This window comes from Neoarius graeffei, chromosome 12, assembly GCF_027579695.1.
Source record: "Neoarius graeffei isolate fNeoGra1 chromosome 12, fNeoGra1.pri, whole genome shotgun sequence".
In the NCBI taxonomy this organism is placed as follows: Eukaryota; Metazoa; Chordata; class Actinopteri; order Siluriformes; family Ariidae; genus Neoarius; species Neoarius graeffei.
The window spans coordinates 81,425,801-81,451,815 of record NC_083580.1 but is presented as its reverse complement, the minus strand read 5'-3'; the positions used below and the strand labels follow the sequence as shown (position 1 = coordinate 81,451,815).

General features: G+C 42.9%; 1 protein-coding gene across 3 annotated transcripts in view; it reads left to right on the top strand.

Moving 5' to 3' along the window:
• ammecr1 (AMMECR nuclear protein 1) overlaps positions 1 to 26,015 on the top strand; it is a 75,232-nt gene that overhangs the window by 21,342 nt on the left and 27,875 nt on the right. For 2 of the 3 annotated variants that reach the window (XM_060936530.1, XM_060936531.1), the window contains exon 2: positions 13,722 to 13,832. The exons of the other annotated variant lie outside the window; for it this stretch is intronic. In XM_060936530.1, coding sequence (XP_060792513.1) covers positions 13,722 to 13,832 — 111 coding nt within the window. The remainder of the gene's footprint in view (positions 1 to 13,721; positions 13,833 to 26,015) is intronic. 3 annotated transcript variants of the gene reach the window in all.

Genomic DNA, 26,015 nt, shown 5'->3' with positions numbered 1-26,015 from the left:
TACTGCCACCCTACATCAGTAACCTAATCACACTGAGGAACCTTGACTCTTACGGCCTGCGCTCCAATGATCATTTGCTGCTCTCGGTCCCATCCGTCCGCTCAGAGCAGGGAAAGAGCTTTGGTTTTCTCTGCCCCCACCACCTGGAACAAGCTGCAAAAGGACCTAAAAATAAAAGAACTTATTCCACTGAGTGATTTTAACTCCAGACTGAGAGCACTTGAGACGGCGTCCCTGATTTGTAACTGTTTTAAATTATTATTATTTTTTTTTTCTTTTAATCAGACTCCTGTAAATTGTAATTTTAATTTTGTAACCTGTGCTGCCTCTTGGCCAGGACGCCCTTGTAAAAGAGATTATTAATCTCAATGGGTCTTCTCTCCTGGTAAAATAAAGGTTAAATAACAAAATAAAAATTGTATAAATAAATTAACTAATTTATACTTAATTTATATTTAATCAGTTTAATATAGCCTGTGAATTGGGATGCTTTTTTTTCTCTAGCTATTTTAGGTTGTTGATATCAATACTGTGATAAATTGACAGAGTATGTATAATAATATATTTTTATCGCATAAAAAAAAAAACTTAAAATAACAGCTAATTTTATATATAATCTCTAAAATTGTAACTTTTTTTATTTCTGGATATTTTTATTCAGATTTTTAGAAATAAGTGATTTTCTTATAAGTAAACGTTTTAAAAATAAATGCAAAAATACATTTATGATAAACTTTTATTTATTTCTAAAGTGTTCTTAAAATGAGAGGCTGCTGGCACTTCGTGAGGAAACTCGACATGGTGATCCGTATCGTGTCTCAGACAAACAGCTTCCGGAATCGCGATATGACGATTATCTTTGAGTATTTTCAGCCTTTACTTCATCATGATTTCACAAAATGATGGAAATTTTCGTTCAGGAACAAAAAGAGTCAAAGATACGGAGCTCATCGGCTCTTTGCCTCCTTTCTCTTCTTTTGCGCGCACACACACAGGAGACCGGAAGTGAGAAGCCATTGGCTGAGAGCAGGTCATGTGATCGCGTCTGGGTTTACATGCAGAGGGATTTCTTGAATTAGCGCTCTATTTATAGTCTACGAGCTCGAAGCTGAGAGCTGGAGCTTCACCAAAGGTGGATTTTTGTTCTCGGTTCCCACAGCTTTGATTTTCTTTAGGTTTGCTTTGTGAAATGAAGTCTGGCTTCTTCAGAACGTGTGTGTGTGTGTGTGTGTGTGTGTGTGTGTGGACCAAATCCTCAGAGAAGGTACACATGGTCCGAGAGTGGGTGTGAGAGTGCACGCACTCTTCCTAAATATTATTGTGCATTCGGTAAGATTCATCTTTCTTTTTCAGGATTTGGTCTTTCGGTTTGTTCAACATTTGAGAGGGTTTTTTTCCCCCCCTCCCCCAATCCTTCATGCTCATGAAGCTCCGCCCCCTGGGATGGACACTGGGCCTCTAGAATGGTGTCTGTAAAATGATTGACAGGAGGCCCAACCAAACACAAACAAGCAAATCTCTTTTCCACACCAGTTTCCTCAGCAATTTAATCCAATCCACCAAACTGTGGAAACAAATGCAGTCTGTTCTTTTACAAAAGTAAACACCCCCTCCTACAGTTACCAAGCAGGTACAATAAAGGGCTGTTCGATACGATATAGTATTGATATCATATGATATTGGGCGGCACGGTGGTGTAGTGGTTATCGCTGTTTCCTCACAGCGAGAAGGTTCTGGGTTCGAGCCCAGCGGTCGACAGGGGCCTTTCTGTGCGGAGTTTGCATGTTCTCCCCGTGTCCGCGTGGGTTTCCCCACAGTCCAAAGACATGCAGGTTAGGTTAACATGGGGCAGCCGTGGGCTGAAGTGTCCTTGAGCGAGGCCCCTAACCCCCAACTGCTCCCTGGGCGCTGTAGCGTGTGTTCACTGCTTCAGATGAGTTAAATGCAGAGGAGGAATTTCGTTTAAACTCGTACGGCAGCTGGCATCACATTGTGTTAGCGCAAAGTATCAAAGCTCGCGCTAACGCTGAAAAAGTTGGCGTAACTATGGGAAATGTGGGCGTTGGCTGTTAACAGAAGTGGCACGCTCGGCTGAAAACCATCTCCCTTTTCTGATCATTCCTGATCTGCCAATCCCAACGCCGGATTTGTGTCTCTTTTCCAGGAGCTCACTTTCACACCAGTTTTCTGAATCAGAGTCAGAATCGGAGTAGAATTTGATTCTTTTAGTTCATTTGTTTTCTCACTGCAGGTAATCGAGTTGTTCTCTGAGTAAAAATTAAACAAGTATTTACCGAAAGTGTGAGAAGAGAAATTAAAAACTTCCCTGAGCACAGGGTGAACACAGAGGCACTCCGTTAACGACTGGGATAATTAAAAAAAATTTTTTTAAAACATTTTGTTTGTTGAATCCAGTGTTTTTCTTTCTTTTCTTTTTTCTTTGTTTGTTTCCAGAACATGACGTTTCGGCAGCGCTACAGCTCTGTGCTTTGGTCTCAGCAGCTCACGTCTTCTGAAAAGTGTCTGCATGTTTTGATTCACTTCCTGCAGTGAGTCGATTCGGAGTTGAATCATAAAGAGGAAAATGAACGAGTGTTTGATTCGCACTTGTACGTGTTAAATCTCACTGGATCTCGTCATGATTTTTACACAATCATCATAACCTCCCATCGCTGGAGCTACAGATGAGAGTCCCTGCCTGCGATACGTGGCCCGTTAAGCTCTTGATCCTTTTGATGTGTCCCGCTGTCCCGGGAATTAGAGGTCACAAGTAAATGCCTGATGAACATTCCGAGCGTTCCCTGCTGCACAGCTGCCAGATTTTATCTTTAATGATCTAAATTTCTTAAATGGTTTTCAAGACGTTGTTTCTTCCCCGTGTTTGCAGAGTCTGGATGATTATTAAGAGGTCCAGAGCTTAGATATCCGTTTTGTGACCTCGGAATCTGACGGCATTAAATTTCTTCACGTTTTCCCGCTCTGGGATTTAAGACCAAGAGCCAGAAAAGCTGTTAAAACGTTAAAGCTGGCACTTCTCTGGCTGAAGAGATTTTAAATCAGGTGTTTAATCAATCCTGACGAGCGATTTGTATTTGAGGATATATTGAGTGTTGGTGTGATAAGAAATAATTTTTTAAAAAATCACGGTATTAAGCAGCTGTTTATAAAAGACAGGTCAAAGGTGAAAATGTAAAGGTATTATTATTTATTTGTTTTTTACCCTGTGATCTTTGTACATGTCTCTTTACATACGCGTGTGTGTGAGAGAGATCAAATCCTTGAATTGTTCTTTCTGCGAGATGGGCGTGTCTTCACATTGCATGTTTCACCACTAAAAATTGTGTGTTTGCAGCCATACATCTTGTAGGGGGTGTGGCCTGCTTTCTCACATGACCATAACACATCTTTACATTGTACGAGACCTGCTTACTGTAAACCTCCAGATGTATCTCTTCTCTGACACGCCCTTTTGAACCACCAGCTTATATGTATATATTGTTCTGCGTTTTAAATGCTTGGTTTTGGCTGGAGACGATAGAACGGAGAAGAACGAGCACTTCCTGGAGAAAGATTGGGTCAGACCTCAAACCTTCAAGTCCATGTTTCTGCTAAAACTCAAAGTTAAGACCAGCTCTGCCTTGACGCACAGCGTCAGCCAATCGGAGAGGGAGAACGTGAACACGCCCTTCCTCTGAGACGCATGAAGTGAAAACAGTTGCATGTTTTCAAACTGCTGCATCACAGGGGCGGAGTAACACACAGAGCAGCGCTATCTGCCCTCTTCTGCATACATGAGCTCACAGATGGACACGGTTGGCTTGTGTTGCTGTGATTGACGGCACACCCTATTTTGCTCTCATGGGATTTGAACTTGTGATAATCTTTTTGAATTCGATGAACAAATGAAGATCTGCATGAGTTGTTTGTGAAAAGAAAAAGGTCATCTGCCGTATTCGTGAAAATTAGGCTGAAATCAGCTACGTTATGTTACAAACCTAAACTTTTCACAACACGTCAGTTACGCATCGAGTAAAATAAAGTTCCCGATTTGTAATTCCATGTTCGGAGTACAACAGATTACAGCATGAACCCCCAGATTAAGATAAACGACTCCTTACGACATTTCCACGATTCCAAATATTTCTTGTTCCTTCTGTACGCACTCCTCACAGTCAGTGACGCACAAGCCACTCCTTTCTCTCTCCAGCTGAAACGACAGCAAATGGAGTGAAAAATAAACCATTATCAGTTTCCTTCAGCGGGTTCGACAGTGAGATGAAACGAAAGAAACCTTTCAACCTGAGACTCCTGGGTCAGACGGGAAAATGTGGTTTTTTTTCCCTCTTTCTGCTGACACTCTCACTCTTCCACTTGTGGAATGCAGGTCACATGGAACCGGTTTGATAAAGTCGTTAAAGGAGCTGATGAGGGGAAAGTGCTTGGTTTTATTTTTATGAGCAATCTGTGATGGAATCTTGTAAAAAAAAACCCACACATATATACTAGTGCATCTCAAAAAATTAGAATATTGTGAAAAAGTTCAATATTTTCCATCAGTTATTTAAGAAAGTGAAAATGCTATATATTATAGACTCATTACACATAAACTAAAATGTTTCAAGCATTTTTCTATTTTAATTTTAATCAGTATGGCATACAGTACAAAAACACAAAAAAAACATCTCAAAATATTAGAATATTTCATTTCGAGTTTGAGTAAAACAGTATGAACACAGTGTATCTCTCGGTCTAGTTCAGTACACACAACCACAATCATGGGGAAGACTGCTGACTTGACTGTTGTCCAGAAGATGATTCTGATGCCCTCCACAAGGAGGGTAAGCCACAAAAGGTCATTGCTGAAAAGGGTGGCTGGAAAAGGTGCACAAGCAACAGGGATGGCCGCAGTCTTGAGAGGATTGTCAAGAAAAGTTGATTCAAGAACTTGGGAGAGCTTCACAAGGAGTGGACTGAGGCTGGTGTCAGTGTATCAAGACCCATCACGAACAGACATCTTCAAGAAAGGGGCTACAACTTTCGCATTCCTAATATCAAGCTACTCCTGAGCCAGAGACAATGTCAGAAGTGTCTTATCTGGGCTAAGGAGAGAAAGAAATGGACTGTTGCTCAGTGGTCCAAAGTCCTCTTTTCAGATGAATGTACATTTTGCATTTAATTTGGAAGTCATGGTTCTAGAGTCTGGAGGAAGAGTGGAGAGGCACAGAATCCAAGGTGTTTGAAGCCCAGTGTGAAGTTTCCACAGTCTGTGATGATTTGGGGTGCCATGTCGTCTGCTGGTGTTGGTCCACTGTATTTTATCAAGTCCAAAGTCAACACAGCCATCTACCAGGAGATTTTGGAGCACTTCATGCTTCCATCTGCTGACGAGCTTTTTGGAGATGCTGATTTCCTTTTCCAGCAGGACTTAGCACCTACCCACAGTGCCAAAACTACTACCAAATGGTTTGCTGACCATGATATTACTGTGTTTGATTGGCCAGCCAACTTGCCTGACCTGAACCCCATAGAGAATCTATGGGGTATTGTCAAGAGGAAGATGAGAAACACCCGACCCAAAAATACAGATGCGCTGAAGGCCACTATCAAAGCAACCTGGGCTTCAGTAACACCTCAGCAGTGCCACAGGCTGATCACCTCCATGCCACACCGCACTGATACAGTAATTCATGGTAAAGGAGCCCCAACCAAGTATTGAGTGTATAAATGAATATACTTTTCAGAAGTTGGACATTTCTGTATTGTAAATCCTTTTTTTGATTGATCTTAGGGAATATTCTAATAATTTGAGATACTGGATTTCTGATTTTCATGAGCTATAAGCCATAATCATCAAAATTAAAACAAAAAAGGCTTTAAATATTTCACTTTACATGTAATGAATATAGAATATATGAAAGTTTACCTTTTTGAATTAAATTATGAAAAAAAAGGAACTTTTTCATGGTATTCTAATTTTTTGAGATGCACTAGTATATCTATCGGCGGCACGGTGGTGTAGTGGTGTAGCGCTGTCGCCTCACAGCAAGAAGGTCCTGGGTTCGAGCCCCGGGGCCGGCGAGGGCCTTTCTGTGTGGAGTTTGCATGTTCTCCCCGTGTCCGCGTGGGTTTCCTCCGGGTGCTCCGGTTTCCCCCACAGTCCAAAGACATGCAGGTTAGGTTAACTGGTGACTCTAAATTGAGCGTAGGTGTGAATGTGAGTGTGAATGGTTGTCTGTGTCTATGTGTCAGCCCTGTGATGACCTGGTGACTTGTCCAGGGTGAACCCCGCCTTTCACCCGTAGTCAGCTGGGATAGGATCCAGCTCGCCTGCGACCCTGTAGAAGGATAAAGCGGCTTGAGATAATGAGATGGATGAGATGAGTATATCTATCTATCTCCTCTATAAACACATTCGGCTGTCACTAAAGAACCCAACTGCATTTCCTGGTTCTGCACCGGAGACCTGATCAGAGCAACGTGGATGTTTTGTCACTTTTTTTTTTTCCTTTCCGTACGTGAGGTGTATTTATGGTTCTGATGTAAAGGTGGGCGATGGGATACTAATGTAGTTTAAATTTCTATAACGTGACCTGTTTTTTTTTTTTTGTTTTGTTTATTGGATATTAAAATCTCATCTCATTATCTGTAGCCGCTTTATCCTGTTCTACAGGGTCGCAGGCGAGCTGGAGCCTATCCCAGCTGACTACGGGTGAAAGGTGGGGTTCACCCTGGACAAGTCGCCAGGTCATCACAGGGCTGACACATAGACACAGACAACCATTCACACTCACATTCACACCTACGCTCAATTTAGAGTCACCAGTTAACCTAACCTGCATGTCTTTGGACTGTGGGGGAAACCGGAGCACCCGGAGGAAACCCACGCGGACACGGGGAGAACATGCAAACTCCGCACAGAAAGGCCCTCGCCGGCCACGGGGCCCGAACCCAGGACCTTCTTGCTGTGAGGCGACAGCGCTAACCACTACACCACCGTGCCGCCCGGATATTAAAATATTAGGCAATTTAAAAAAAAAAAAAGTCCCAAGTTTTCATCTCAAGTCGTCTCCTTCCAGTAAGAGCTTTCCATTTTTATGTTTAAAAAAGTCAGATATCACAGAGTGTCTTAAATTGTATCATGCAACAATTTATCGTAATATCAATGTTGTATCATAATATCGTCCAGTCCTTCCTCTGTTCTGTAGAGTGCATCAGATGTGTGTTGGTACGCAACAGCAAACGGACGAGCCTGTCAGGATGGCGGCCATCCTGTGAGCACTATAGTCATGTTTAAAATCATGCAATTGACAGAAGAAATTATTAGCGATTATGAGCCATGTTGCTTACATTTGTTAGTTTTCTGGACCGTGTTCAGATGGTACCATGGTGCTGAAAAACAGTGTGTTCTGGGATTGCAGCAGTCCACTTTATACGAGTAGAAACAGATGGATAATAATGAGGTGAAGGGTATTGCTTATTTCTTCAGCACGATTGGGAAACACTCAGTCCCTCGGGACGTCCCTCGCTGGTGCCGAGCGCTCGCTGTCTGAGAGAGAGAGAAGTTATGGTCATGTTTAAGCAACAAAAAAACCCCAAGCGGTAGCCGTTTAAGGAGGTCGGATCAGTGTGTTTGATAATTCAGCTCTGCATGTCGTGATGAGGTTGTTTTTTGTTCAACAAGATTTTTTTTTTAAAATAACTACATTTGAATTGATCTGTTGAGCATTTACCGACGATCAGAAGAACTGCAGTGTGTCTGGATATCTCACCTGCTGGATACACTTCCTAAAATGTGCATCACATGAATAACTTGTAGCATCTTCTACTTTATAGACTTATTAATAATAATGTTTACTCTTTTTTAAACATCTGAATCAGGTGTAAATTTCTAGCAGTTTAAAGTGAAAAATGGAGAAAATTACATTTAAAAAAAAAAAATCATCCGGGTTCCACTGAAGAACGCCGTGTTCTATATTTACACCTACAGAGTTTTTGTGGACATGAAATAAAAGTATAAAAGTCAATCTCTGTAACTTTTCCAGATTTAATGCAGCACGTCTGTTTTCACGCCACTGAATTGTATATCGTGATGTGTCTCGTAGAAATCTCCCTGTATCGTGATGTGAGATCTGTGTCGTGTCTCCTGGCCCTGCTGTGCAGTTTATTGAATGATTTGTGTTCAGTGTGAAACCAAACTGAGATATTATCGGTTTCTCTCGGATTAGGACTCCGCCCACTCGGACGTCTCCGTGAGAAGGAATTCGGTTGTTACCAGGTGTTTGGGAACGCGAGTCCGTTTACTCAGTCTGATGTTTGTTTGTGCAGATCTGCAGCTGTCTACAGTTCTTTAAGGAAAATCGATGGCACCATGTTGGGTGTTGGCTCGGCTGAAGTAACGACCTCGCTGACCTCTGTGACGGGTTTCTCCTCTTTATCAAACCAAATCGCATCTCCTGTGAAATTTCAGGAGTGCTGCCAGTGGAGTGTTTTGTCGTCCCCCCCTTATTTTTTTTCCCCTTCCTCCTGGGATGCAGTGCTCACGATGGTGCTGCTGTTCCAGATGTTGAGATCTCACCGTGTGAGGTTAGAAGCTATTAATCTTAAAAAGAGGGCACTCTGGGCTTCTCACCTCTTTACACCAAACCCGGTGCAGTTAATCTTCTCCTCTGGCCTTTCGCCGAATTCCTGCTACAGTCTGTTCTTTCACTGCATGTTAATATCACAGGGACGGTAATGGATCACATTTGTTCAAATCTTAATGATGGTGCAAACAAACTGGATATGCCCCGCCCCTGGAGGTGTGGCTTGCTCTACAGTAACAGCTCGTTAGCACTAAACTTGGTTCTCCTGTGTGCTTTTGGCTGAGCATCTCTCTCTCTCTCTCTCTCTCTCTCTCTCTCTCTCACCCTTTTTCAACTGTTTTTGTTTCAAAAAGTTGTTTGTGAAGAGGGCAGAGTTGTTGTTGTTGATGTTTGCAAAGAGGGCGGAGTCATTTGTGCAAGGTGCTGGTTATGTGGCAGGTGATTTTTGTTTGTTTGTTTCCCAACTTGGAGCTCTTCCATTCTTGAACATGTCATGAGAATTCCGTCTTTAATTCTGGTCAGGAATTCTCCATCAGTCAGTCAGTAAAAGGGTCTCGTTAATCTCTTCTCTGTTCTCCGTTTTTTGCGAGCTTGCTGTCAGGTGTGTTTAAATTGGGCAGGGTTTGGTGTATCTATTGGCTGTTGTGTAAGGAAATATCCAGTTTGCTCGGTCCTACTGTTGATTCCGTGCCTCCTCTGTCCTCTGACTTTTTTGCTCTTCCTCCTGCTGTTTCCTTTTTGTTCTTTAGCTTCGTGAAGGTCACAGGAAACTCTCACACATGGCCAATACACAAGCATTGTATTCTTCATGATGGACTCTGAAGCCTTGCACAACAAATATTCACGGTAGAAAACATCACGTCTCTTCTCACTCTGTTTTCTTGTCTTTCCCTCCACTGGACTCGAATAAATATTCATGAGCGACAGGACGAGGGCACGACAGGAGCAGAAGCTACTAATAACAGACGTGTTTGCTTTCTTAGGGCGGCACGGTGGTGTAGTGGTTAGCGCTGTCACCTCACAGCAAGAAGGTCCGGGTTCGAGCCCCGTGGCCGGCGAGGGCCTTTCTGTGTGGAGTTTGCATGTTCTGCCCGTGTCTGCGTGGGTTTCCTCCGGGTGCTCCGGTTTCCCCCACAGTCCAAAGACATGCAGGTTAGGATAACGTGGGGCGGCCTTGGGCTGAAGTGCCCTTGAGTAAGGATGGCGAAAACTTAAAATCTTGACCGACCACCGAGCCTCATTAGCCGGTTAAAGTCAGTTAACTTATGAGTTACAGGGATGCAAACGGTGCGCCTTTTGGCGGATGCCGCCTTTTTCACGGCTGAATCGTGCAGATCCGATTTTTTTTAGGGGGGGCGTTGGAGTGTCTGAATAATTTCATCAGAGTAAATTCTGTATTAAAATTACTAAATAAGCAAATCGCGGAAGCTGTGCAAATGTGCGCAGCTTTCTGATTTACTGTTTTCTTCTCATACTTCCTGTGTTTCATGGACTGTAACGACATTTGCTTATTTAGTAATTTTAATACAGAATTTACTCTGATGAAATTATTCAGACACTTCAACGCCCCCCCTAAAAAAAATCGGATCTGCACGATTCAGCCGTGAAAAAGTCGGCATCTGCGCCTTTAGTCTGTGTGGAGAGATCTGATCTGCAATAACATGCATTGTTGGCTACAGAGCGAAACATACTTTCAGAATGCACTGGCCGAGGCAGGACTAAACTCCATGTGCCTTCTAATAATAATTAAAAAAAAAACAGAATAGTAATTTGTAAGCTAAAAAGCCTGTGTCTACACTTTTCTTTTGCCGAGTGGCAGCTGTCTTCAACTGGGGCGGGACATGACTGAATGGGTGTTTCTGATTTGTCAGCTGTTGTCCTTACACCGCATGGCACGCCCCAAGCGTTTACAACACAGAATTCCAGGTTCTCCGCTCCAAAATCGGCAGCTTCAAAACGATTGATTTGATTTTTTTTTTTTTTTTAACCGACAACCAAAAAAAAATTAACCGGTTGACATTGATTCGGTCAACCATCGGTCACACGGTCATCGGTCAACATCCCTACCCTGAGCGAGGTACCGAACCCCTGACTGCTCCCCGGGCGCTCTGGTGTGGCTGCCCACTGCTCTGTGTGTGTGTGTGTGTGTGTGTGTGTGTGTGTGTGTGTGTGTGTGTGTGTGTGTGTGTTTTCAGTGCTTCAGATGGGTTAAATGCAGAGGATGAATTTCACTGTGCTTGAAGTGTGCATGTGACAGGTTTCTTCCTCTTAGAATTCTCTTCCAGCTGGATTGGGATATGAAGCAGAAAAGCGTGGGGTTGTTGCGTGTTCATGATCTGAATGTGTCCATGACTAATTTATCTTTGTTGGCTGGAACCGGAGACACTTCATTAGGAATGAATGGATGGTGGGACGTCAGAGATATCTCACTGCGACTCTGGATCTCCGCAGAGAGGGGAAAAAGGGCCAAATATTTATCTGGGCATTAGATGAGTGATGTCACCATTTAATTGTCGCTGTGATATTACACTGCTCCGAGATCCAGCGATGTTAATCTGATTAGATTACATTATATGATATTAGCAAACTTGCCTACATTTGTTTTGCAGAGGAGTACGCTAGTACGAGTTCTCCCTCAAAACTACTCCAGAAGTTCAGTCTTTTTCTCCCCAGTAAATCGGATGATCACCTATCGATATGTAAATCAGCGGTGATTGACGGCTGTGTGGGTGTTTTGAGTTCTCCAATCACATTTTATGTAACAGCCATGTTTATTGTTTACATTCATTATGATAATGTTGGGTGTTTTTACTTGAGTGTGAATGAGACATAAGGTAGATGGATATGACAGTGACGTGCTACACTCCTCCCACAATGTTCTTTCTCTCTCTCTCTCTCTCTCTCTCTCTCTCTCTCTCTCTCTCTGTTGTGGACTTGTCCTCCAGCAGTAGTCAGGCGGTGCGCGTTCATGTTTTAGAGGGAGGCCTGAAGCAAGAGGGTGGAGTTTTTCAGCCGAATACTTTCAAAATCTAACTTAATCTTCCTGGTTTCTCCAAAATGACCTTCTAGCTTTAAATATTTCTACAACAGAGTGTCAGATCTAACACTTTTTTTACAAACGCTGGTAATTGCATGATGATGATCAGAAAGTGGTGAAATACTCTGGGTTTTTCTCTGCTCTCCTGCTCTAGTTGGAGCTCAGACGCATTTTAACACCGAGCAGAAGATCATCAGTGAAAATGTAGGTCATGTGGACTTCAGACAAACAATTTCGAAAAGGATGATCTTGAAAATGTGCCGTTATCTTCAGTTTCAGAACCATCCCCATCCAGCTGTGTTTGTGTGATTCTCTGCCTGTAAGCAGCTCCTGACCCCACAGCTGTGATGCTCTGCTGATACCTGACCTGATGGAAATGCGACTTTAAAGTCAAAGGAGAAGGCTTTTACTCTGCTCAGGCATTTGGAGGGGTGTGTGTGTGTCCGTCCTTGGTGAGAACACGCTGTACTCCACAGACCAGCAGTCACCGCTGCGGAAACTGATTTGAGCTCCGTTTGATCGTTCATGCTTAAAACTCGTGTAGTCAGCCGTATCCGCACGCTGATAAACGAACATGCTGAGGGACGAAAAGCTGCCGAGGGTTTTCTTTTCTTTTTTTTTTCCTCCCTTTTTATGACACTGTGTTATTCGTAATGCTGATTCATCAGTCATAAAAACGAAGTCGAGTAACTTCTAATCTTCCAGAGCGGCTCTGTTGACGTGTGCAGAGTCAGCGGGTTTCAGAAACCTCCATCACGTTATAAACGCGAGGCCTCGGACAGAAAACCTGTCAGATGTCGCTCTGAATTCTGGACCAAGTTCTTTTGATACTTCAGCTTTAAAACGATCAGAAATGTATTTCACTTAAATGACGAGGAAACGTTTACTGACTTGTTGTTCTTGCCTTGGCGTCTTGTCTCGGAGCCAGTTTAACAGATGGTTTGTTTAAAACGTCCAGAACTACGCCAGCTGAGTTTTGATCATCGCATGGTGTAAATCGGGCTTGGACTGAGGTGGTGAATCGCTGCATGTTGTAACGAAGTGGACAAACCCGTGATGAGTTCAGTTTGTAATCAGGTCCTGACTGTCGTGATGGAATTATAAATATCAATAAATCAGGAAATACAAACGTGCGAGTGTAATTTGCAGTTGGGTTTCTGTTTGTGTGCTTAATTGAATATGTGACAGTCTCACTTGGCGAGCGTTAAAATGTCATTGAACCAGAGCATGGTGTCTGATTGGTCAGAAGGAGTGTGTGTGTGTGTGTGTGTGTGTGTGTGTGTGTGTGTGTGTGTGTGTGTGTGTGTGTGTTGTATAATAGCAGCTTGGACTGTAGTTGTGGGTGTAACATATTTTATATCCATGTGCTCATTCTAATGCGTTATTTTCTGTAGTAACAGCTGATTTACGTATACGGCAGACAAATGAATCTGTGAGAAGTTGTTTAATAAAAGGAAAGTGTTTTGTGTTATTAGATGTTTATTTAACATTGATGGAAGGAGTCTCCAGTGTCAGTGATTTCTAACAGGTACTGCTTTTTTTTTTTTTTTGGCCAAGTTCATCAGCACAAACGCAGAGAGAGAGAGATTCCTGACTCAGCATTAAACAGGAAGTTGCCACTGTTTTGCTGTCACTTCCTCTGAAATCCCCTGCCCAAAGTCCCGCCCACAGCCTTTGATTGACAGATCTGCCTTGTTGACAGTTAAGAGCATATTGCATTCGTTTAGTCAATAAAATCTTTTGTTTTGTCCTGCCTTTAATTTCTTCTGTGAAGCTAAACATGTGGGAGCTTGTATGTTCTCTCTCTTGCACTCACACACGTTCGCTTGCTCTCTAATGCATTTTTAAATCCACATTTTCTTTGATTTAGGTTTTGAATTTGAATCAAATCCAGAATATGCTGCCTGAACACATTTTAATTTTATGTATTTTATTTATTAAAAATGTCTGAATTTCACCACATGTAGGATTTTTCCAGCGTGCACACATCAGATTTTAATTAATTTATTTTTTAAACACAGTAATGTCATTGAGTGAGTGAGAGAGAGAGAGAGAGAGAGATTTTTCTCTAGATATCTAATATTTCTCTCTCTTTCCCACAGTCCACTGTTTGTCACTTGGAAAATCGGCCGGGACAAGCGGTTGAGGGGTTGTATAGGTACATTTTCTGCCATGAACCTGCACTCAGGACTCAGGGAGTACACCCTTACCAGGTACACACTTCCCTTTTTACTGTTTAAACTGAAAATTACACCCCAAAACTGGTCTATTTATTGCATTATATATAAATAAGGAATAACACACACAGGAAAATAGTCCAGGCCTAATGGGTGCGGAGTCACCACGCCCACTCCACACTGGATTATTTTCCCACAAAAGCAAGTGTTTTATTCCTCTTATACCGCACACAATTTACAGACAATTACAAGTGTTTCACTCATTACAGGAGAGAGAGAGAGAGAGAGAGAGAGAGAGGGAGAGAAGCTGCTGTGTAGTTTAATGAGAATCAGCACAGCAGATGAGTTTGAAATGTTGGAGCTCAGACTGATGAATCGTCTGGGCACAGGATTGTGGATCTTTGTGTTCATGCACACGCGTGACGAATTAAAGGGAAAAAAATCTAGATGATGTTGGTGCCAACAGAAGAGTTTTACAGCACCTTGGGACGGAGTGTGTGGAACAAGACGAGTGAAACACGCACGACTTGCAGTTTTATAGGATTGTGTGATTTTGTTAGCATTTTAATATTTGACTATGAAAATCCAAACTCGTTAATAATTATGTAAAATGAAGCCACTCAGGTTGTCACGGTGATGTGTGCTGCTGTCTCGCTGCTCCAGGGTCAGATGGGTTTCTGGGTTTTCAAGTTTTCTCCAAAACTATCAAAAACGTGCAGGTCGGCGGATCGGCGACATTAAAGTTCATACAAACGTGCCAGCTAAAGTGTCGGAGATTTAATTTTCCTTCTCTAAAGCAAACTTTGAGGTGGGTTTTTTTTTTTTTTTTTTTTTTTTTTTTTTTTTAATTGTGTATTTATTCTAAACTTTATGTTCTTTCTTCTAAAGTCAGGGACAGGATGACCAGCATGGTCCAGCACTTAACCGTTTTAACATTCTACGCAGATTAAACATCGCGGCACTAGTACGAGTTATCGCTCAAAAATACTGTTTTTCTCCCAATAAAAACGTGAGCTGAGATGATCGACGTATGAATGTGGAATGATTGACGCTCGTCTGAGTGTTTTGAAATCGCTGATATTAACTCGCGTCCCCTGGAAGCCCCTCGCAGCGCGCTCTCGCTTTTCATCATGGCAAATGAGAACGAATGAATGTTTTTGTTTTGAATTCATTCATGTGAAATAAAATCCAACATTTCCACTTGGAGAACATGAGACTCAGTCATATAGTTAACACCAACTAACTTCTTATTTATTTAATTTATAGTCAGGAATGGCAGCTTTTTAATTTTGGAACGTTTGAAAAAGGAAAAGGATGAAAATTTTGATCTTGCATGTTGAAAGCTGGCACTTGGTAGAGAAACTCCTAAAAAGAGATGTGTATAAATAAATGAGTCCCGAATGAAGTGTTAAAACTAGGGCTGTGCGATATGGGGAAAAATGAATATCCCGATACATTTTCTCCATTTCACGATATACGATATACATCTCGATGTATTTAAATCTCCTCTAAAGGACCCCATGAAGTCTAACTTTTACTCTTTACTGTTTTCACTACAATCCCTGCAGATTAAATAACATTCTTGGTTAACTTTACAGGTGGTTTTCAACAACACATTTTAAATTTTCATGTTCGTGATTAATCACAATTGAATTGAAATAAGACTATTTTTATTCAACAAAGCTGTGGCACAAACTGCAAAAACAATCTTGAAAATTGCAACAAAGGGGCAACACAATACAGAGCTGCTCAGAGCTCAAACCAATAAAGTGCAGCTCAACACTGAGAGACATTTAGCCTAAATAAGAAAAGAGCGCTTTCATTAAATTATTTTTAAAAAATAGATCTCCAAGCTATTAACCTGACTACTGAGAACCACTGGAACATTCACAATAGAGAGAGAGATTGAGGGAGAGAAGAGAGAGATCTGCAAAACATCATTTTTCTCTTTGCACACTTTTGAACTGAATGTTTTCTGGCTCCGCCTCTCAGATGTGTATAATTCCAACTGCTGCCTTTTCGTGATGACAGGGTTTTTTTGCACACTTTACAAACTGGCATTTGCTGTTCCACGTCCTCCTCGCGATATCCAAAAAACGCCAGATGACTGACCCCTTACTAGTTCTTTTAGGAACCAATTCGTCCGCTTCCATTTTTAATTTGTCGCTGAAATTGACAGAGCTTACACGGTAGCCTATGCAAAATCAGCGATTGCACGAACTGAGTCAGCGCTGTAAACCGGAACTAGAAAATCTTCCCGCTGGCAGTGTTGCCAGATACTGCTGACGTTTTCCAGCCCAAAATATGTTCAAAACCCGCCAAAACACACTTAAAACCGCCCAATCTGGCAACACAACCGAAACTAGAAAATCTTCCCAGAAGTTCCTTTCAGCACCGAGATGTCGCCCGGGATTGGTTGGCGAGTGCGTGACGTTCTTGTTTTCTTTACCCTTACGCAGCCTCTCGCATTACTGCCTGAGGGACAGGGAGAAAACCACCGGGAAGGGTTTTAAACAAACACGAAACGAACGCAAGTCGGAAGATGACCATAAAATACTCGATAGTTACGATATAATAATTTTATGTATCGCGCACAGAATTTTCGGCGATTATATCGAGTATATTCGATATATCGCACAGCCCTAGTTAAAACATAATATTTCGGTAAAGCTGCGTTGTGATCGTTTCTGTTCAGTGGTTTTCAAATGAAATGAAGGAAATTTACGTAAAATCTTATTTTATTAGGTCATGTGACCGCCCCCAGTCGCGTCGCGTCCCCTCTCTGGATGTGCGCGCGCACACCTGGGCTGAGGTTCAGGTTTCTCAGCTGTTCCATTAACTCAGGAAGCGGTTTGTATTCTCCTCACAGCGTTAACCTTTGGAGCCGCTCGGTTCAGCTCATGAATAGCTCTTAATATTCAGGCAGAACGTCTCCGCTGCTCTTTTCTCCTGAGCAGCACAATTCACACTGCAGACTTCAGCAGGCTTTTCTCCACCGGGTGGAGGAGAGAGGAACGTTAATGCTCTGACCACCGACTCGACCGTTCCGACTTTTAGCAGCTTTCGGTTATTCTTCCCTCTGGGTTGTTGTTTATCCAGATATTGACTTGTGTTCTTTTTATATTAATATGGTTTCATTGAAGACTATAATACAGTGGTTCTCAAACTTTTTGTACAAACGATTATGAAGCTTCTGCGACTCCTAGCCTTGATTACCAGTTTTATAATATTAGCTATTGACTGTAATATTTAAACGCTTTGTCAGTAATGGAAGCGTGTGTAACGTATGTGAATAAGAACTAAAGGATTATTTCTTACTGTGATTCACCGGCTGAGTGGGAAGGGTTGGGTTATAGGAAAATAATCCACTGTTCAGTTTATCAGTAGCGCGTACAAAAGTGTTCATGTGAGTGGCATCGCTGCGCATCTCGGGTTCATCCGAAAGCGCCGTTCTCCAGACTCCAGGTTTCAGAACATCTCGCTGTGGTTAAACATTGATCTCACTGAGCTTCTGTATCGCTTTAAATCTTCCTGCTGTCGTCTTGATCGTTGTCATGATCTGCATCATGATCTGTTTAAAGGTGACGAGAGGTTTTGAAAATGGAAACACCTGTTTAGTATTGGTGATCAGTAATTGTATGCGAGTGTGAAATTTAAGCTGCAACCCTCAAGCAGTGAGTCAGGATGATGGAAAAGGCTAAAATCGCTGAATGTAGGCTATTAATTTAAACGTGGCTTTAATAATAATTCCAAACATTAGCACACAATCTGTTAGTTTGTTGAATAAATGACACGAGAGCAGATTGAGAGGATGAGTTTGTCTTGGATACATGTTTATAAATCGAGCAACAGCATGTGGGGTCATGACGTCTTCTGGAGTAAATAAAGAACCACCTCTTTACTTGAAATGAGATTATAGTCGTGTGTGTAAAATAACATGAACCTGAACACTATCACGGAGTTTCTTTCCGACCTTAACGTTCAGCACTGTTACTGCGATGTGGAGCGATGCCATTGGAAGGTCGAGTGGTGAGCCGCTCTGATTATTTCCTCTGATTGTGACATTAATGTAGAATATAATCAGGAAGGAGTCTGAAATGTAAATCAGGCTTTTAATCCGGGGTTTAAATCAAAGTGTACGGCGTTTTCCTTAATGAACCTCCTCTGCTCTGAGCGGTGACCTTGTTGAAGTGGTTTGATTTCAGTCGAGCTTTTAACTCCATCTCTGTGTAATATTTCTGTGCGAGTGGCGAGTTTATTCAGGGAGTGATTCAGTACTGACAGTCTGCAGGAAGAAACGTGGCTGGAGTTCATCTCGTCTTCATGCGCAGGATGTTTTTCTGGTTTTCCTTTTGTAATCTTTCCTTCCTTTGCTTTCCAGTCTCAGTCTGAGGTCAGTCCACCCTCACAGCGTTAAAGAGGAATAACCTTCATTTCGACTGACTGATGGAGCTCTTACACTACGTTCACACTGCAGGCTGAAGTGACTCAAATCCGATCTTTTCGCCCATATGTGACCTGTATCCGATCTTTTATTGACAATATGAACGACAGATCCGATTTTTTTCAAATCCGACCCAGGCCGTTTGGATATGTGGTCCTAATTCCGATTCCTATCCGCTCTTTTCATATGCGACTTCAGTCTGAACCGCCAGGTCGCATTCATCCGACTTACACGTCATCAACAAGCCACAAACGTCACTATTCTGTGCTGAAGTAGGCGGCGGGTCTCTCAAAAAAAGTTACAACAACATGGCGCATGACATCAATGTGACTCCGCACCCACACGTTCCTTTGAACGGAGGTTGCAGTCACTACCCCGCAGAACGCCTGAGCCCAAACCCTTGCCCTCTTCCTTCTCAACCTCGTCCTTAACATCAGGCTATTGTGCATGTTCTGGCTCCGTCGCAACAACAACTGCATCATCGCCAGGTACTCCATGCTGGCTACTGTCATACACAGGAAACTTTAGGTTACTTCCGTAAACACTGGCCATGCTCACTGCGTGTGACGTCGTCGTATCCTGCAATGCACGTGCGGAACACTTTTAGGTCGCTTTTCGTTCATACTGAGGATCACATACAAGTCGCATATATTTGTTAATGTGAACGACCTCACAAAAAAATCGGAATTGAGCATTAAGCCTTGCAGTGTGAACGTAGTGATAGTCTCTGAAGAGCAGCGTTGGGACCACCTCGACTTGTGACCTCATAAACCGACGTCAGGGCGTGGAAACGGTCTCTTTTAGTGCACAAAGATAATACGCTCATTACGTTAAAGAGCATCAGTTCAGTTCGCACTTGAATTTCAGAAGTCGTTGTGAAAGCTGAACGATTGAAGGTCCGTGGAGTCGCGCTGGAACGGGCCTCGCTCCGAGATCGCTGTAGATCCTTCTGAAAGGACAGCGTGAGGAACTCGAGGGTGGCGCCGAACACAGGGCGGTTGCTTTGACGCCTCGGGGTTTAATACGTCAAAAAAAAAAAGTTCGTGATTCTGTAGCTGTAAAGCGAAATGTAAGGAACTGGTGTGAGATGGACGTCCAAGGCAGCGAACATCACGGGTTCCTGATTATACTAAAGGTTTCCAGAGATGGAATGAAGTAACGTTTGGGAAAGCAGGAGGATTTATTTAATTAATTAATTAATTAAAATGACCTCACCATCTGTTTTCCAATAATTGTTTTATAAAGCGGTTCTGTTCTGTTCTGTCCACATGGCTGATGTTTTCACTGTTAAACACGTTCCAGTGAAAAATGAATCACTTTTTAATTATCAGCTCTATTCATCTTATTTATCTAATCATGTTAGATTAGACACTTCGTTTGATCTTTTTAAGTTAAAAGTTCTTTCCAAAGTTATGGGAAAAGAAACAAACGGTGCCATTTTTGAGTGTTTATTTTTTGGATAAATGTTTTTGGAGACAAGAAGTGGAACACACACTGATTTTATTTCTCAATGTACAGTTGACCGTAATAAAGCGAGAGCGCATAGCCAGCCCAGTCGAGAGCATGGGAAGGGGGCGGGGCTTCCAGGCAGCGTTAATAATATCAGAGCTTTCGCACAGCTGCCAGTCATTCCAGTTTTGTGTGTTGATTGGCTCAAATTCTGGTTTTATTTGTGAGAAAAAGATGTTGAATATTATTAAATCACAGCCCTCCTGTGAAAATGTGTAAAAGTCACTGACAGTAGAATAGAACGTCGTGTGATTGGAGTAAACGTCGCAGGATGTTGTGAGGGAGTTTCACAGCAGGCCTGCACTCCATACACGTGACTAACGGAGAGAGAAACTGAGTGGCAGCAGGAAATCCTCGTGCGTTCTCCACGCCATGTGCTCAGGCTCCCTCGTGGCGTTGGGCTGTCATCTCCGATCTGTGCAGAGCGAACATTAAAGTGGGACAATGATGATGGCTCTCAGAACCGAGAAGACGTTTTTGCCTTCATTTATTAATTTTTTTTTCTGAAATCTGATTATCTGTAAAGCTGCATTCAGACATCATCTGAGGAAACACCTCATGCCGTGTCTCCTCGGCCGAACAGCGAGCCACGTGGACGTGAGAAAACCTTTCAAATGGTTCGGCTACAGGTGGCTCAAGCTCTTGCACGCTCTCGCACCTTCAGACACCTGCTCAGACTGGCTGCGTTTCATTGGCTGGCAGATTCATCATTCAAGCTTCCGATTTGCTGGATCTGTTGCCGGGATGATTCCGTATTAAGCCGCTATCGGGCAGGTCGCCTCACGCGATAAACCCAGCCGGCTCTGCGCTCGGATTATTTTATTTATTTATTTTTTTTATTTATGGATTTGCGTGAACGACAATCCATAAATCCTTAAAGAATGCCTTTAGTTTTTCCTGCTTGCTCTTCTTTTGATTCTGGATCTATAATCCTCTCGGGACTGTGCACATAAATGCATTTATCACTTGACTAAGACTCCAAAAATACTCCCCCTCTCAGACTAGAAAGAATTTTGTCTTGTTTTCCTTCCATCGCATTCCACTCGTCTCGTCCAGGTCACAGAATGTCATAGTCTCGGAAGGCATGATGTTCAGCCAACTGGTTTAAAAGCCTTGGCAAAAACTCCTCCCAGTCTTTATTTTCCGAGCTCTGGTACACCAACATCTGGTTGCGTATTTATCCTGATTTTGTCTGCGTCTGCACTGATCACACATTAAATCATGTAGCTCTGTGTAGCTGTTACTACTGTCTTTATTCTATTCCTGAAGATGCGTAAGCCAAACTTTCTTCATGATCAATGAGCACCAATCAGTGCACTAATGGCAGAGTGCATTTGCATAAAGCGACGCTCACAGAGTGGAATTGGAAGTCATTTTGATTCACGTTTACATCAGTAAAAATATTATTCATCAGTGTATGAGCCTCAAATCAGGGGGCGAGTTATAGAAAAACTGGTTTAGTGAATTAATTGAAAGAAAATGGCCTGATGTGACAATGAGGGAAACCGCTAACACAGAGCGTATTTATACACCAAAAACATCCGAGTCAGCAGATTTTTATTAATTTAACGTCAATATTGAGGTATTGATGTAAAATAAAGCAGGCCTCGGTGAATGAGTTCAGATCTGAAAGTCAGAAACATTTGCACTTTGGCATCGTTCAGCTTTTCCACATCACCGCTGGTGCTTTCTGGCCGAGCCGCAGCGTGGGCGGCGCCAAGAGGCGTTCAGTCAAACCTTAATCAGGTTAATTACTTCTGGGAAGACGGGGAGTGGAAAAAGAGAGGGTTTAACAGAGTTCTCAAATGCGGGTAAATCGGTTTTATTTTTTCTTCTGAAAGTGGATCAACAAGCAACTTTTAATGTAAAACTGGCGGAGGATTGTGTTTGTGATGAATCTTGGCTTGATGTTGTGTTTTGTTCATGAAGCGCACACGAGAGCTTTTCTCAAGATTCCAGAGTTCTATTAATCTATTCATAATCCAACTGGGAGCTCAGAGATCTGAAACTTTTTTTTTTAAAATTAATTCATTAAATTGATTTTATTTATTTAAATCATTCTTGGAACTGCTGGAGGAAGTTCTCTTCTTTTTTTTTTTTTTTTTTTTTGGTGCATCGCGCTGCAGGAACTGAGGACGCTGAGGGCCTTGGGTTTTTTTTTTTTTTTTAAGCTCCTACTTCAGGGTGGGTTCTCTCCCAACACAAGAGGAACCCTGAGTGACGGAAGTGTACAGTGATTGGTCGAACACGAGCCAGTGCAGCACCAACAACCACCATTTTTAAAAATCTGTGTAAAATGTTCGAGGTGTAAACAGCAGCTCTTGTTGTTGGTGTTAAATGGAAAAAAAATCCACAGAAAAACCGTCAGTCTTGTTGTATGTTGTGCAGAAATGACATCGCTATAGCAACCATCTTGCGTCACGCCAGCGTTCTTGCTGATGGTGTGAACGCAGACTGAAAAAAGCCCGGGGATGTTTCCTGTCCGAGTCTCTGGAACGTTCGGTCTGAAAGCAGCTGATTTGATCAAACAAAGTAGACGATCTTTTTCTTCATTTGTTAAACAGAAGTGTAATATCCGTGTAATTCGTGTCTGATTATTTGCGCTGATTGGAGTCGGAGTGTGAGTTCTGTGTGTTTGAGGCACGATGTGCTGCTTGTGCAAACTGATATATTAGGTGCAAATTGTTTCAAAGTCCCTCCAACGCCAGAATCTGGTCTTCCCAGGTAGTTTCCTGTCCCAGTACTAACCAGCTCTTTAGGTGTGTGGGTGTGGTGCCAGTCTCTGTTTCTATAGCCCTCAGCCTCTCGCCTATAGACCCCCTTTCACATGACGTCACCGCACCATGAGATTTTGTTAGGCGCCATATTGGAAGACCAAGTACATGCACTCACAATATAAAACAAAGTACGAGTGAGAGTAAAGTGACACGATGGATGATAATTCTGGTTATGTGAGTACATTACCAGTTGCAGAAAGGGCACGGTATGTGGAGAAACTGGCTGTGATTGATGGGTTTGACCCATATGATAAGACTCGCGGCAAGGGAGAATGGAAACATAAGGAGGACCTGACACCAATTCTGCCATCTGTTTGCTACCCAGACATTGTAAACTGTTTGTTGTTTACACCCAGTGCCTACACTCAGTGTTCGAACTATGCCCATATTTTCGGGGGGGGGGTCCCTTTTTTTCCCTTGGGGGGGGGCTTGCGCTTGCGCTTGTCTCGGAGCGCAGATCTCCAAACACATGAGAAGCCTATCTTACGCACATATCACGCGGACTCCACACCACCACACGCATCGCGTCTGAAGTCATAACTCATCAGGGGAAATCGTGTCCGCATTGGCATGTTCAAAATCAACCTCGCGTCAACAATGATACCACACGCAAGGGAAAAAAAAAAAAACCAGTCAGGCTACTCAACAACCAACCTGGCAGCAGCGAGCAAGCCCCAAACCATCCTAAATTATTATTATTATTATTGTTATTATTAAATTGTAGAAGTCTGGGAGGCTTGCTCCTCATACAGTTATCAACTTGAGGCCACTTTAGCATGTTTTAAATCTGAATTTCTTGCGTTTGCTTACCTCAAAGTGTCCGCAGATCATGCACAGACTTATCCATTATATCCACAGTTTTTTTGCCAAGTCTCACACAGGTTTCTTTCAAGTCTACTGTTGGGCCAATAAATCATAAATAAAACAGCTCAGATTTGTTTGTTTAAGTCGTTTGCCACGCCACTTTATTCTCGTGGGTTCACATACCGCTGCCGTTATTTCCCCCTAATCACGAGTTTGTTGGTCTTTCAATATGGCGCAGGGTCTGTTTACTTCCGGTTTCGGGTGACGTCAGTGAAAGGGGTCTATACAGCTAGGGGTACCGTGGGGGCGGGTCCTCTGGTAACCGCAAGAGTTTGATTCCCCACTCACATCTGTATTGCAGCGTGCCTTGCCTGACGGTAGTCGGTACCTTTTTTTTTTTTTTTTTTTTTTTTTTTTTTTTACACGAGTAGAACTCGCAATCTCCTGGTCGAGAGGCAGACACGCTAACCACTAGGCCAACTCGCGGTATAGCACATCATTTAGGGACTCAATGTTGTTCTGATTGGTGTCGTCATTCCTGTAAATTGTTTGAGATTTGATCTCCAGCTGCTGAAATTCCTGCTGTTTTTCCCCTACTGTGGATGTGGAGAGCTTGTTTTGGAGGAGCTGCTTGATTTATGTTGTTCATAATGTGAGGTGGCACGGTGGTGTAGTGGTTGGCACTGTTGCCTCACAGCAAGAAGGTCCTGGGTTTGAGCCCAGTGGCTGATGAGGGCCTTTCTGTGTGGAGTTTGCATGTTCTTCCCATGTCTGTGTGGGGTTCCTTTGGGTGCTCCGGTTTCCCCCACAGTCCAAAGACATGTAGTTAAGTTAAAGTGCATCTCACGGGTAAATTCAGGAGCAAGATCAGTGTAATTCTCCTATTTTATATTAAACTTTGGTCAAATATCTGTCACATTCTGCATTCTCTGCAATTTGTTTACCTTGCGCAATAGAGATCTTGCAGTCACGTGACCGGAAAGTACACAGCCGCCATCTTGTCGGTCAACAGCACAGCTGAATATTGCTGCACTCGTGTACAGAATGGCTCAATTTCAACCGACGGACTACACGGCTCATTTTTCTAATGAACAGATAACTAGATATATGTCTAAAATAAACGATCTACAGATTAGTGACCCTTATGGCTTTCTGGACGGAGTTTTCACGACCGTGTCAGTGGATATGGAACTGCCAGAGGTGGAATACCCAGACGTGTATAATTACCTCATTAACTTTCCCTCGCTGTTCAGTGGTGAAGCACTGCGTGCTTATAAATCTCTGGACAGTTTTCTTTACAGAAATTCAGGATTTGTCAGCGACTCAGATGTGGCATCTTGTAAACAAGAAAATGATCCTCACTGGATGGGTAAGTCACTTAAGTATTGAGTATAGCACTGACCAGCCGATTATAGAATAAGGTAATTCCAAATCGTCCGTCTTGTTTACCTGGCGTTGGAGAGGTAGAGGCTTAGCAGTGGAGATTTGAGTGGCTGTTTTCTGAGCTTAGTCAACAGGCCGGCTCTGCAGCCTCGCTTTTGCTTCCGCTCCCGGCGCCGCCTCCTTAGCTTTGCTTCCAATAACAATCCACGGAGACCCCGCTGGTCTCGCTATCTCGTCCGGAATTTTTTTTTTTCTCTCGTCCGGAATGTTGTGCATGCGATGGAAATCGCTACAAACCGTCATTTTCTGCTGGAAACCAATGTCCAGTAAGTCCATACGGTTGTAGTGGATATTGAAGTCCGGTACAGACGAACAACACGCAAAAATACACACAAAAAACATAACCGTGCACAGGTAGGGAGAGCTTGTAGCCGCAGCCGTTGTAGTAGAATTGTATATAGTAGGTTTTTCCAGAAGAAAAAGTAGAAGCAGAAGTAGAACCAGAAGTAGAAGTAGAAGGTGGAAATATGGCGTTTGACCGACAAGATGGCGTCTGTCACAATCTGGATCGGCTGTGACGTCACATGCAAGTGCTCCATACCAGAAAAACTCAGTTGAAATCAAGCCATTTGAGGCGAATTGGTCCGCCTCTGAAAAAACTGGCATTTGGATTTCCCGGGAAACATTGATTTTCGTGACGTCGCGTGCGGGACGCCTCCCTCTGAATCCCATGTCAGCGCTGGTTTGTTTATGAGAAAACGACCTGGTGGTTTTCTGCAAATTTCTTCAACGTTATCGCGTAATTATTAAAATGGTGAACAGATGTATCGTAGGAGGGTGTAGCAACACCAATCATGATGGGATTAGTACTCATCGTTTCCCAAAAGACCGGACAATGAGAGAGAAATGGGAGCGCTTGGTCTACACAGGCTGTGCACTGAAACCGTGCAAAGCTCGCGCAGCCTGCTGGCGCTTCCGCAGGTGACGTCACGAATCTGGCTCCAGACTCCCTTGGGATTTTTCCAGACGCGTTTTTATTTTATTTTTTTTCTGCTGTAGACAGATGGCCTTGTGCAAAATTACCCTTCTGGATGAGTGTGTCAAGGGACATGCTTTCATATTTAAAAAAAAACACGAAATTGGTCCAGAATCTGCACTTTAACATGAGACAGCTGTGGCCTGAAGGTTGGGCTGAAGTGCCCTTAAGCAAGGCATCTAACCCCCACCGGTTTCCCCCACTGCTCTGGGGGGAGGTGTGCGCTCATTGCTCGTGTGTGTGTGTGTGTGTGTGTGTGTGTGTGT